The 13,111-nt window shown below is 40.9% G+C and overlaps 1 protein-coding gene across 2 annotated transcripts in view; it reads right to left on the minus strand.

The window, feature by feature from the left end:
- Positions 1-13,111, minus strand: part of Osbpl1a (oxysterol binding protein like 1A) — a 194,093-nt gene that overhangs the window by 127,592 nt on the left and 53,390 nt on the right. The window contains exons 13-14 of one of the 2 annotated variants that reach the window (XM_051163746.1): positions 9,014-9,136; positions 2,179-2,260 (exon numbers count right to left, since the gene is read on the minus strand). In XM_051163746.1, the coding sequence (XP_051019703.1) occupies positions 2,179-2,260; positions 9,014-9,136 (205 nt within the window). The remainder of the gene's footprint in view (positions 1-2,178; positions 2,261-9,013; positions 9,137-13,111) is intronic. The other variant, XM_051163740.1, reaches the window with a different exon arrangement.

Raw genomic sequence — 13,111 nt, forward strand, 5'->3', positions numbered from 1 at the left:
TCAAGCAAGCTATACAAAGAGCAACAAAATCCAAACCTGCACATAGAATAAAATTGCAGGACATCAAAGACACAGTCAGATGTGGACCACCAAGAGAGGCAGAAAAGAAGACAGGCTGCTAGAAAGCATCATATTCAGAACATCAGAGTCAGGAGAGGGTGCAAATGCATCTTTAGGTGTAGCTAGTAGGGCCTGGGAATGAGCACAGCTGGCAGAGTGCTTGCCTTGCATGCTTGAGACCTATGAATCAAGGGGAAAAATAAAAAGGAAGAAAGTAACTAGGACAAAATGAAGACACAAACACATGTGCGTGCACACAAAATAAGTGTAATAAATTTTGAAAATAAGACAATGAATCCAAAAGGTTAGGAGCATGGTATAGAAAGCTACAGGCATTAACTGGGTCCCCGTGGCCAGAAAGCAAACCACTCCAGTTCCTGGGTCCCTGTGGCCCGAAAGCAAACTACCCCAGTTTCTGGGTCCCCATGGCCAGAAAGCAAACCACCCCAGTCCTGGGTCCTTGTGGCCAGAAAGCAAACCACCCCAATTCCTGGGTCCCTGTGGCCAGAAAGCAAACTACCTCAGTTTCTAGGTCCCCATGGCCAGAAAGCAAACTACCCCAGTCCTGGGTCCCCATGGCCAGAAAGCAAACCACCCCAGTTTCTCTAGCTCCATCCCTATTTTGGTTGCTCCTAAAAGGTCTTAGAGACTTGAGCACGCTCATATTTACTAAGCAGACGTACACTCCTTTCTCTCCAACTCCTAGAGAAATAAGTTGCAGATGTGTAAGCTCCATGAGCAGATCATTGTTTCATTCACTAGAGAAAGGAAGGAGGAAGAGAGAGGGGAAATGGGGACAGAGGGGGAGGAGGGAGAGAGGGAAGGAGGAAGGGGTGAGGGAGGGAGGCAGCAGGAGTTCATACATGTGACATGCTCAAAGGCTGAAAGCCATCACTGACAGAGGTGAGGAAGGCTATGTGAACCAACAGACCAGCAGTTGCCACACTGGGAAGGAAGGGGACAGTAAGACCAGGCTCACTAAGGAGCAAAGGGTAGTGCCATAGGCAGACCTGGATATAGCACAGGAAGAGGAAGTCAATGGCCATGGCCCAGGAGATGTGTTAGGCACTATGCAAGGCAGGCTCCTACCGTCAGAGGTTAAAGCTGCTGCCCCTTTAAAAGACTGGTAACAGGCCTTCAAAGCTGTTGGTTTTTTATTGCAGCTAAGGCTCTTTGAAGAAACTTACATGAAACACACAGACATGGTCATATCACTATGGCTCACTCTTTTTGGGTGACCTAGAAAAAACTTTGCTTATAAAGCTAAATTCTCTGCCCACAGCAGAAATCAATCTGCCAACTTTCCTTTCTGCACCAAGCATGTAAAACAGAAATATAATCTGAACAGAGCATGCTCAGGAATGCACCCCCCCCACATGCGCATTCCTATATGAGCGTGTGGGTCTCCTGATAAACTCTTTGTTCAAGGAGAGCAGGGCCTTCAAATAACACTAGAGCTCTCCTCACTCAGGGATAAGTGTCTCTATTCTCATCTGGTTGTGCTATGGGGCTGTGCACTTACCAAAATGCAAACCCATTTTTCTCTGTTACAGGGGCAGCAAAAATAAACCCGTAATCTACTCCCATCCTCTCTACCCATCCCTTGAGAGGTCGTCCTGTTTGCTGAACCAAGTACAAACAGGTCTCTGTAATAGAGTTTGCAGCACAAGGCATGGCAGAATGGGCATGGAGGAGCACAGTAGCACAGACGGCAAAAGACAGGATCAGTTTAATATTTTTCAAAGTAGTGTTATCACAACCAGAAACGGGAGCTGGTGAGAGGGCTCAGTGGTTACAGGGCTCAGTGGATGAAGGTACCTGGTGCCAAGCCTGACACCCAAGTGCCAATGCCGTGGACTATCTTAATGCAAGGAAAGAACTGACTCTGTCCTCTACACACAAACCATGACACAATGAGCAAGCACGGTGCCCACACACAGTAGTGCCCACAGTAGCCCAAAGCCACAAAACCAACAAAGGGCCAACAGTAATTCATTTTCTGTCTCTCTCTCTCTCTCTCTCTCTCTCTCTCTCTCTCTCTCTCTCTCTCTCTCTCTCTCTCTCTCTCTCTCTCTCTCTCTCTCTCTCTCTCCCTCCCTCCCTCCCTCCCCTCCTTACCTTTGGCCACATCACACTCCTTAATCATTTTGAGAAAACTGTAAATTTCCCTGTCTAGTCTCTGTTGACATATTTGTGCTCTCTGAAAGAAAAAGAGACAAAATTAAAACAAACCAATAAAGAACTTTCAAAATCATGTATGCATTAATGTTTCTAACAAAACTTGCAATTTGAATACATATATGACAATTTCTTTACAAAAAGATATGAATAAAACCTTTAATCAAGTAGTTTAATAAAAATTTAATAAAAATAAGTAACTCCAAAACCAATCAACATCAGTCTTGCAGATACCACAGAACTATGCTACTTAACAATGCCGTCTCATTACACCATGCCTATGCAGTTAATTTCTTTGATTTGCTAGATCTGAATAAACTCACCAAGAAATTGTAAATTACATTTCTTAAGTACATTTTAAAAACTTTGTTGTCATTTTTTAAAATCCAGATAGCCCTAACATTTGGGCATTAGCCTTAACATTTCCAAATTACAAGCTAATTTTTTATTCAACATTTTAAATACACACTGCTACACATTTCATCAGACCAAGCAGGACATTTTCTAAACTAAGTTGAGGCTCATGACAATAAATCAATATGGACAACCTTCTTCCTTGAAATCTTTAATTTCTTCATTAGATCCCTAGAAATAAAGCATAAATACAAAAACCCATCTTCTAACTTGCACCCCAACCTAGAGCAGATTCAAAGTACAAAATGCAAATCACTGTTGATTTTAAGTTGATTTTACATATCAAAAAGAATAAGCAAGAATAATACTGGAATTGCTTGGCTGTGGCAATTGCAGAGGCAGACTGGTTCAAGACCAGTCTGGTCTACAGAATGATTTCCAGGACAGCCAGAGCCACACAGAGAAATCCTGTATTGAAAATAAACTTATTAATTAAAAAAATACTTATACTGTGGACCATGACCTTGGAAATATTAGAATCACTGCTGTGGGCAGAGTGGACTCAGCTTCCTTATCTTGTACTCATAACCTCAAATGAGCCATCCCAAAACATTTGCATATTCAAAACTAAAGCTACTGTACTTCATGCCAAGGAGGCACGGCCAAGCCCTCTTTTCTCCTACTTCACTTTATACATGCTTTAGTTCTTATAAAGCTCAACCCAACCATACCAGAATTATTCATGGGGCCACATTAGTGACAGGCAATTCCTCTTTTAAATGTGTATTATCCCTTCTGTTTTTGAGACTCCTAATGACATCTAAATATAACTCACATTTACTTATTTATTTGAGAGAAAATAGTTAGGCTATGTGATTTAAAACCCCACAAGGAGAGAGATGGCTAGCTTGCTCGCTTTTCAGCCACTGCCTGTGATCCAGCTTGAAGGTGGGGAAGTCCATCTGGAAGCACTCACTGCAAACAAAGGCATCACTCATGATGTATTAATAGACCACTCTCACAGGGTAAAATTATTATTCCTGCTCATGCTCAAGCCGACAGCGCTGCTTACTTGTTTCTGTCTCATGTGTGTTGTCTGAGGAAGCAGAGACTCCGTCTGCAGACTCCTAATCTGATGCACAGCACAGCTCCTGAGTTATAGCTGAAGGTGAGCCATGCCCTGCAGGGTCATCTTCAAATACTGGAGTCGAGTGCCTCTTCACTTAGCATTTTTATGTCAACACTTAAAAAAATGCTTTTGTGCTCAATGGTTTAAAAGGTACATAAAAGTCGGCTAAGGAAGAGTCCATGAACATAAAGCATGAAGATAACTCTTAACAGACACTAAAAAGGACACAGTTTCAATACAATAAAATAATTTGCAGGGGCTGGAGAGATGGCTCAGTGGTTAAGAGCACTGACTGCTCTTCCAAAGGTCCTGAGTTCAATTCCCAGCACCCACATGGTGACTCACAACCATCTATGTGATCTAATGCCCTCTTCTGGTGTGCGGATGTATATGCACACAGAGTACTGTATACATAATAATAAATAAATCTTTAAAAATAATAATAATAATAAAATAATTTGCTATCACCCACGCTGATAATAATTAAAAGCAAAAATCTTCTAGGCTAGGCAGTAACCACACCCGTCAATCTTGGTACTGAGAAAAAAGCTGAGGCCATAGTACCCTGAGTTCTTGCCCTGCCTTGGCTATGCAGTGTGACCATATCTCAAAAATATTAATGCTTGTGAATACTCTGTGGTATCTGGCATGGCGCCTCATTACTGAGTTCTGTACCACTAACCTTATGCCCAGGGAAGTTGAAGTTTTACATTTGATTTTTTTTTTTTTTTCGGTGTATAAGTGAAGTCCCATTGCGAACAATTTTATCCAAGTTACCTGTGCAGAGTATGTACTGAGCAAGGACGACACCCATGAGCACAGAGCGCAGGGCATCCGCCAGCTGCACAATGAGCAGCCCACCCTAAGGCTCATCTTCTGTCCCCACTCCATCTGCCTTGTTCTGACATGGAGGGCCCTGTAAAGCTGCATCAAGGGAGTGGATACCAAGAGAGGAGTGGAGTGAGTAGGAAGGAGCTACAGCCAAGATACCTGCTACAGAAAACCCACATTTGATACATTAAGAACAGAAGCCCAGTAATAAGGATTTATCAATAAAGTAGCTACTAGTACATAACACAGCGCAGGGAAAGGAGACAGCCCAGAAGGGCACACACTGTATGGCTCTGCTGCTAATGCGACTGGAGAGCAGGGAATTGGCAGTGCTTCCTCACTGCTATCCTGAGTGTCAACAGTGCCCATCCTGGACAGTGGGGACAGAACAGCTTGCAGAGAGGGGACTAAGGGAGCTTTTGGAGGTGATAGGCATGAGCTGTATCTTCATAGGTGAAGGAGTCACACAAGACACACACATTTCTCAAAATACAGCAAAGACACGATATCCAATGAGATCAACTATGGCCTAACATTACGGTTCAAAATATTAATCCTACCCTCAAAATAACAGATGGTAGACCCTAATTTTTGCAGAAAATAGCAGACAGTGGTACCTAGTGGCCACCCTCTGAGCCTTCTTAACTCTAGCCAGACCTTCCTCAAAGCTGCTCCACATTGTCCCTGCAACTGTCTTATGTTATATAGATATTCACAGAATAATAAAAACTAACATGACCTGCCAGGCAGTGGTGGCACACACCTTTAATCCCAGCACTCAGGGGGCAGAGGCAAGTGGATCCCTGTGAGTTCAAGGCCAGCCTGGTCTACAATGTGAGTCCAGGACAGCCAAGGCTACACAGAGAAATCCTATCTTGAAAAGACCAAAAACCAAAAACCAAAAACCAAAAACCAAAAAAAAAAAAAAGAAAGAAAGAAAGAAAGAAAGAAAAAAAATCACTTAACTAAGTTAAATAAACAAACTTGATCTATTCTGTCATTTAGTTTAAATTTAGCAGTCTGTTAATTATTTTGTATATCACAAATATAGCTGAGATTCTAAAGAATTAAAACATCATCAACAGACAAAAGCCTCACTTAGCACCACCAAAAGCATCTAGGTATCCATGCCACTACTGCCCAGTGGGCCTCCTGATGAGGACAGAAACACTCTCTGCCTGCTTACCCCACCCACCTCCAGGACTTGAGGTGTTCCTAGTGAAGATGAGAAACTGAGCCAGGGTTAACAGCTCTGCCTGTAATCCTAGCACTCAGGAAGCTGATGCCAGTTCAAGGCCAGCCTGGGATACACTGCAAGATTCTTTTTTTAAAAGCCAAAGTTAATTAGTGAAAACTTAGTGTGATTTTTTATTAACTTAGGTGTGAACAGTCGCGTGAGGCTGGCGTTGATCACACAGGCACTGCAAACTAATACTGGGCTCGATTCGGATTCTCCCGCTTCTAAGCTGTTTCTGACATCCTCTCAACATGGCTCGAAATGGCTACCCTGGGGCTTCCCTGGTTCCTTTTCTCCTTCCAGTCTCACCCTCAATGGGATGATGAAGGCTGTAAGAAACTCTTTTTACTTTATAAGAGGTCCTCAGTTTGAGGGATGATGAAATGAGGCCAAAAATAAAAAATAAATCATAGAATATGGTTATTCTTTCAATACATACACCATGCCCCAAACGCCTTATAAATTTACTTTTTGTAAAAAGGAATGCTAAGAGAGCAAGATTAAATTGTAGTTCATTCAGATGAATCACACAATTCAAGTATGTTAATCCCAGGTCACTTAACTTCCTTACTGTGTCTGTAGACAACCAAAAATAAATTTGTTCCATCATCTGGCACCAGAATTTCTTTTAAATGCACTCAAAAGTATCTTGAGTCCATCTGCCTATGCTCCATACAAACATACTTCAAAGATCACTTTAAAATCTATCGGGTTTTTTTTTTTCCTTCTTCGTTTTTCAAGACAAGGTTTCTCTGTATAATAGCACTGGCTGCCCTGGACTCACTTTGTAGACCAGGCTGGCCTCGAACTAGAAGATGTGTCTGCCTCTACCTCCCAAGTGCTGGGATTAAAGGTGTGTGCCACCAGGCCTGGCTCAGAATTCACCTGTTTCGAACAAATGTCCAGATACTAAGAATCAGACCTCTCAGTTACCATCCCAGCTCCACGGACAGAGATGTCTGTAGCCTACTGACACTGAACAAACTTCGCACTGGCTAATGCTCACTGACTTCAGACACTCACTACACATAACTTAAAAGAAAAACCCGATAGTTTTGAAGTCAAAAGAAAAATGTTTTAAAAGAAATAAGATACAATGTACAATTAAACTGCTAGCCTCCCTGAAAATTTGAAAAACAAATTTAAAATAAATTGTCTTTAAACATGTGTTTTAATGGTAAAGAAGCTAGTATGTTTTCATTTTACATACGACTGCCTTTTAAAATGCCTTAAATGACCAAAATCATAGAAGATACTGGTTGCTTTATAAATCCATATACATTTTATCACTCATATTGAGACAGATAAATAGGAAGGCATTCTCTTAACGTAGAAAATATGGACTAAATTCTAAAGTATTTAGCACGATTTTTAAATTTTTATTTAACGTTTAGTCACATATGTTTAAATATTCCCTATTTTCCAGGTGTGTGTGTGTGTGTGTGTGTGTGTGTGTGTGTGTGTGTGTGTGTCTCGCTCTCTCGCTCTCTTAATCTGGGAGATTTTTATTTGGCACTTTTACTGCTAACAACCTACAGAAGTTTAGACTGTCATGCCAGGCAGGATTAAAGGGTAGTTTTCGATTTCTGTAGGACCTTGAAAGGTTTGAAGACTCGGCAGATGATTATATAACATGGATTGGGAAATGGCGACTCTGGCTTCTATAGAACCGCTCCAGGTTCTGCTGGGAGGTGAATTCCTGTTTGTCTCGAGAGAACTCAAAAAGTATAGTAGTTCTTTTAACAAAGTCTTTGCTGTACAGACTGGGGAGCACTGCCACTCCGATACATATGGCCATGTCCATCTCAAAAAGCAGGTAAACTGAGAAGCAGCCCTTGGAAGGTCATCCTCAGACACACTGTAAAGTGCTATTGATTATTCAGCTTTCACACACTGCACATCCTAGCGTGGGCTCTGAGGCCCCTGTCAGTACAGCAAGCCTTAGCGAGGTCATCTCTAGACACCACTGACATCGTGTCTCTTCTCACGTGCTGACTGGGTGAAATTCCAGGTCTCTTTTTTAAAAGATTTATTTTTATTTATGTGTAATTGTGTCTTCCTATGTATACATGTATGGTGAGTACAGGTGCCGACAGAGGCCAGAAGGATGCTGGACCCCTGAGGACTGGCATTTCAAGGTGATAGATGTTATTTTTTAAAATTCACTGGTCAAAGAATTATGTTTATAAGCCAGACGGTGGTGGTGCATGCCTGTAATCCCAGCACTGGAAGGGCAGAGGCAGGCGGATCTCTGAGCTGGAGGCCAACCTGGTCTACAGACTGAGTTCCAGGACAGCCAAGGCTACACAGAGAAACCATGTCTTGGGGGAAAAAAAGAATTGTGTTTATGGCTAGCAAATTACATATTGCACTCTAAAATAGTACAGATACAGCAGCCATCAACGGATCTAGCAAATATCTTTATGGATGAGTCCAGGTTCTTTGCTGTTCTATCAGAAATTAAAATCAGGGATGACAGCACCTAGCACCCCTTGCTTATCGGAGATTAAAGGCTTCTACGTGGCTGGAACTCCACAGACATTAGTAAACTTAACTTCATTAGACTTGTTTACTGAGAAAGATGCAAATCCTTTAAATAATCCACTTAATTTCCATATGGTAAATTTATTAGGAAAATTCATGTGTTTTTCGATAACTATTTATACTGAAACAGGTGTCTTTTTGGTCGTCTAACTCTTCCAGATCCACCAAAATTTACCACCTTTGGATAAACAAGATGCATTTAAAAGACACAACCAGAAAATTAGCATCTTCTCCCCAAAAAATACCTCCTGTGAAGAATGATAGGGCAGTGCTGTCACTTCCGGCAAGGACGGTCCCCACTCATTAGTGGTGCTTTGCCCTACCCTAAGCAGTGGCTGTTATACATTGAGAGCAGCTGGAAATGAAACTACCGGCAAGAAAGGTGTCACTATGGTTGCATTATTGAAACTCTGAAATATGCAGTGAAGTCATAAAGGGGAGCGGGTCCCGCTCCCCATATGATACCTACTGGAGGCAAAGTGTCCTTGACATAAAAACAGATTCGGGACATCACAGCATTTGCACCAAGTCATTTCATAGCACTAGCATAGCAGAGGTGTGTCAGGAGAATGCAACTGAACAAAGAGCAGTATTGTCAGAAATTCGTAATTTCAAAACCACACCTCTTAATAGAAAGCACAGTCAAGTAAGCTCTAAAGGTTGGCTGGCGGCTTGCTTACCGCTAAGGACTCCTTGAGGTCCACGGCAGAAGCTGCATCTTCCTCTTCATCATCAGTCACCTGGTCCTGGGAGCAGTAGTGAGTGCTGTAGGCAGAGTGTTCTTCTATTGCTTCCAGCCACTTCTGAAACAATCCAAGAATTCCAGAAATTTTTCCACGACAAAGAAATAGAAATAATCTGTGAAGCATTAAATTTACATAGAAGAAATAGCTATGGCAAAAAAGCACCCACAATGACATTCTGAATGTTTCTTGCCTGTAACCTGTCTGTATAAAAAGATATTCCTAGTGCTTATAAAACTATCATCTATAGCCGGATGTGGTGACACATGTCTTTAAGCTCAGCATTAGAGAGGCAGAGGCAGGCAGATCTCTGTGAGTTCAAGGCAGACTGGTCTACATAGTAAACTGCCGGATGGCTAGGACTATTACAAAGAGAGACTTTGTCTCAAAAAAAAAAAAAAAAAAACCAGAAATATCATCTATACATATATGTATTATTCAATACTTAAATATATTTTAGAAATTAAGCAATGAATAAATTTCCACTTAAGACGACTGTTTTCCAGCGCTGCTAAATAATCTAATGCACAGCAAAAGGCTTGGACACAACATTCCAAATTTAACACAAAACTATACACACAGTAAACTTAGATCACTTTAAGAAAGCCTACTACCCGATGATTTCACTTTTACAACTCTTTAAAAAGAAAACTAATTTGAAAACATGGACTAGAAACCCTCCCTTGTCCCCGGGCAGCACTGTGTGCTCAGCTCCTACAGCTCTGTGAAACACTGAGGCAGTCCTAACTCAGCTACACAGGGCTCCTTGCTGAACCAAAGTGCACCATTTAGGAAAAAGACTCTTTAGACACTACCAGGTTTTCTAAACAAAAGCTAAGGCTATGAGCTCCACTGTAATAAATCTCAGTTTCCCACTAAGTCACTGAACCATGAATCTCTGCAAAATGTATCCTGATTGGATTGCACGAGAGTGTTACTCAAAGTAGGCTTAGGGGGCTCGCCTCAGTCTCAGACTCCTATTGTAGCCCATTTCCCCTCCTCTGTATCAGATGACCATCCTCAGAAACACCTTCTACTGAGAATGCCCAGAGGCCGCTCTGCAGGTGGACTCAGATAGGGGATTTTTTTCACTATCCTCCTGTCCCCATTATAATCTACAAACTTACTGTTAGTCCTATAACAGCTTGCTTCCAGTAACACACACACACACACACACACACACACACACACACACACACACACACATGCACTGATTCCTGGGAAATCTGTTGGTATAGACCCTGTCTATCTAGCTTAGAAGGTCTCAACCTCTGGGTAGTAAGCTGCTCTGGGGTTGAACAGCCCTTTCACAAGGGTTACATATTAGCTATCCTGCATATCAGACATTTACATTACAGTTCATAACAGTAGCCACATTATAGGTATGAAGTGGAAATGAAATAAATTTATGGCTGGGGGGGTCACCACACCATGAGGAGCTCTATTAAGGGGTCACCCCACTAGGAAGATTGAAAGCCACTGCTCTAGCTCTCTCCCACAGTCACTCTCAGCCTTTCCTCCCAGCCCCCTCTCCATTCCTTTATGTCACCTACTGGCCTGCAGAACGAACCTTCTACCACCACAGCCACTACCACACTTGCCTGGGATTCAGACATGATAAGAGCAACCAAAGAAGGAACATCCACATGAAAAAGACAAGACCAGATATTAATGCAAAGAAACAAGTCAAACACATCTCCAGATGCCCAGATGCCAACACATCTGTTCAAATATGAGTAGCTGAGACAACATTGTCTCCACTAGAAGCCAGAAACCCTGTTGCAATAGGCCTTGAAAAATGCAGTATAGCTGAAGCAGACAAGAACTTCAAAATACAATTATGCATATGTTTAAGGAACTTAATGATATGAATAAATATCTTAATAAAGACTGTGAAAACAAAAACAAATAGCTGAATGAAATAGTGAAATCAATTCAAGGTGTGTACACCTTTAATCTCAGTACTCAGGAGGCAGAAGCAGGCAAGTTCTGAGTTCAAGGCCAGCCTGGCCTACAGAAAGTGTTCTAGGACAACCAGGCTACAAAGAGAAACTCTGTCTCACAAATAAAATGAAGAAAGAAAGAAAGAAAGAAAGAAGAAAAGAATAAAAGAAGAAAAAGAAGGAAAAAAAAAGAAAAAAGAAAGAAAGAAGAAAAAAGAAAGAAAGAAAGAAAGAAAGAAAGAAAGAAAGAAAGAAAGAAAGAAAGAAAGAGAGAGAGAAATAGAATCACTAAAGATAAAACCCAAACTGAAATAAAATTGAAAGTGAAAAGTTTAGGATGTCAAACAAAAACTTTAGAGGTTACGCTCATCAGCAGAGTACAAGAGATGGAAGAAAGACTCAGGTGCTTAAGATAAGGTAGAAGAAATGGATACCTCAGTCAAAGATTTAAGATTTAATCCGGGTGTACACACCTTTAATCCCAGCACTTGAGAATCACAGGTAGATGGATCACTATGAGTTTGAGGCAAGCCTGGTCTACAAAATGAGTCTAGGGCAGCCAAGGCTACACAGAGAAATCCTGTCTCAAAAAACAAAAACAAAAACAAAAACAAAAACAAAAACACTCCAGACACAAACCATCCAGGAAACCTAGGACAATACAAAAAGATAAAGGAAGAAGAACAGGTAAAAGTCAAATATTTCCAACAAAATCACAGAAGAAAATGTTCTAAACTTAAAGAACAAGGTGCATATCAACGTACAAGAAGTATGTTAGACACCAAATAGAACCAGAAAAGAAATCCCCCACAATATATAATAAAACACTAAATGACATTATTTATCATTAAATGAACACAGAAAAATATATTAAAAGGAGCAAAGGAAAAAGACTCAGTTACATGTAAAGTCAAATCCATGAGAATAATACCTACTGTCTTAATGAAGACTCTAAAAGCCAGAAGTGCCTAGATGGATGTCCTTCAAACTCTGAGAGACCACAGATGCTAGCCCAGATTACTACCCCCATCAAAACTATCAATCAGCTCATGATGCTGAACGTCTTTTTAATGGCAAACAACTTACAAAATGGGGGAAATTCTTTACCAATTATACATCAAAATCAAAGGAAAAAAATTCCACAATAAAACCAAACTTAATAAACTTCTATTTACTAATCTAGCTCTACAGAACACACTAGAAGGAAAACTTGAGTGCCAAGAGGCTAACCACACCCAATAATACATAATGAATTAATATTCCCAGACCAGCAAATCAAATGTGGGGTGGAGATCCACATCATAGCATAATAATAGGAATCAATAAACACTGCTTATTGATAACTCTCAATATTAATGATCTCAATTCTCCAATAAGAAGATATAGACTACCAGATTAAACTAGAAACAGGATCAATCTTTCAGCTGTATCAAGGAAACACATCTCACTATCAAAGATATATATTCACTTCAGGGTAAAAGGATTGAAAAGATATTCCAAGGAAATGGGCCTAAGAAGCAAGCTGGTGTAGCCATTTTAATATCTCACAGAATAGACTTCAAAACGCAGGTAATCAGAAGAAATAGGGAAGCCAATGCACACACATTAAATGAAAAATTCACCAGGAATATATCACAATTCTATACATTTATGCACTGAATACAAGGGTACCCAAGTTCACACACACACACACACACACACACACACACACACACACGAAACAGGATAGCTAAAACAATAGTGGAAGTGTCGCTATTCCAGATTTCAAGTTGTACTACAGAGCAAACAGCATCATATTGGCATAAAAACAGACAAACTATCAATGGAACTGAACTGGAGACCCTTGTAAGTCCACACACCTATGTAACCCTGAATTTTTACAAAGAAGTAAAAAATACACACTAAGGATAAGACAGCATCTTCAACAAATAGTGCTGGTCAAACTGGATGGCTGCATGTGGAAGAACGCAAATAGATCCACATTTAGCGTCCTGCATAAAAGTCAACTCCAAATAGATCAAGAAGGAGAGCAGACATTCTGGATGAGATCAGACAGAAAGTGAGGAACAGGCTTGAGCTCATTTTCACAGGA

Source organism: Acomys russatus, chromosome 20 (genome assembly GCF_903995435.1).
Source record: "Acomys russatus chromosome 20, mAcoRus1.1, whole genome shotgun sequence".
Taxonomy (NCBI): Eukaryota; Metazoa; Chordata; class Mammalia; order Rodentia; family Muridae; genus Acomys; species Acomys russatus.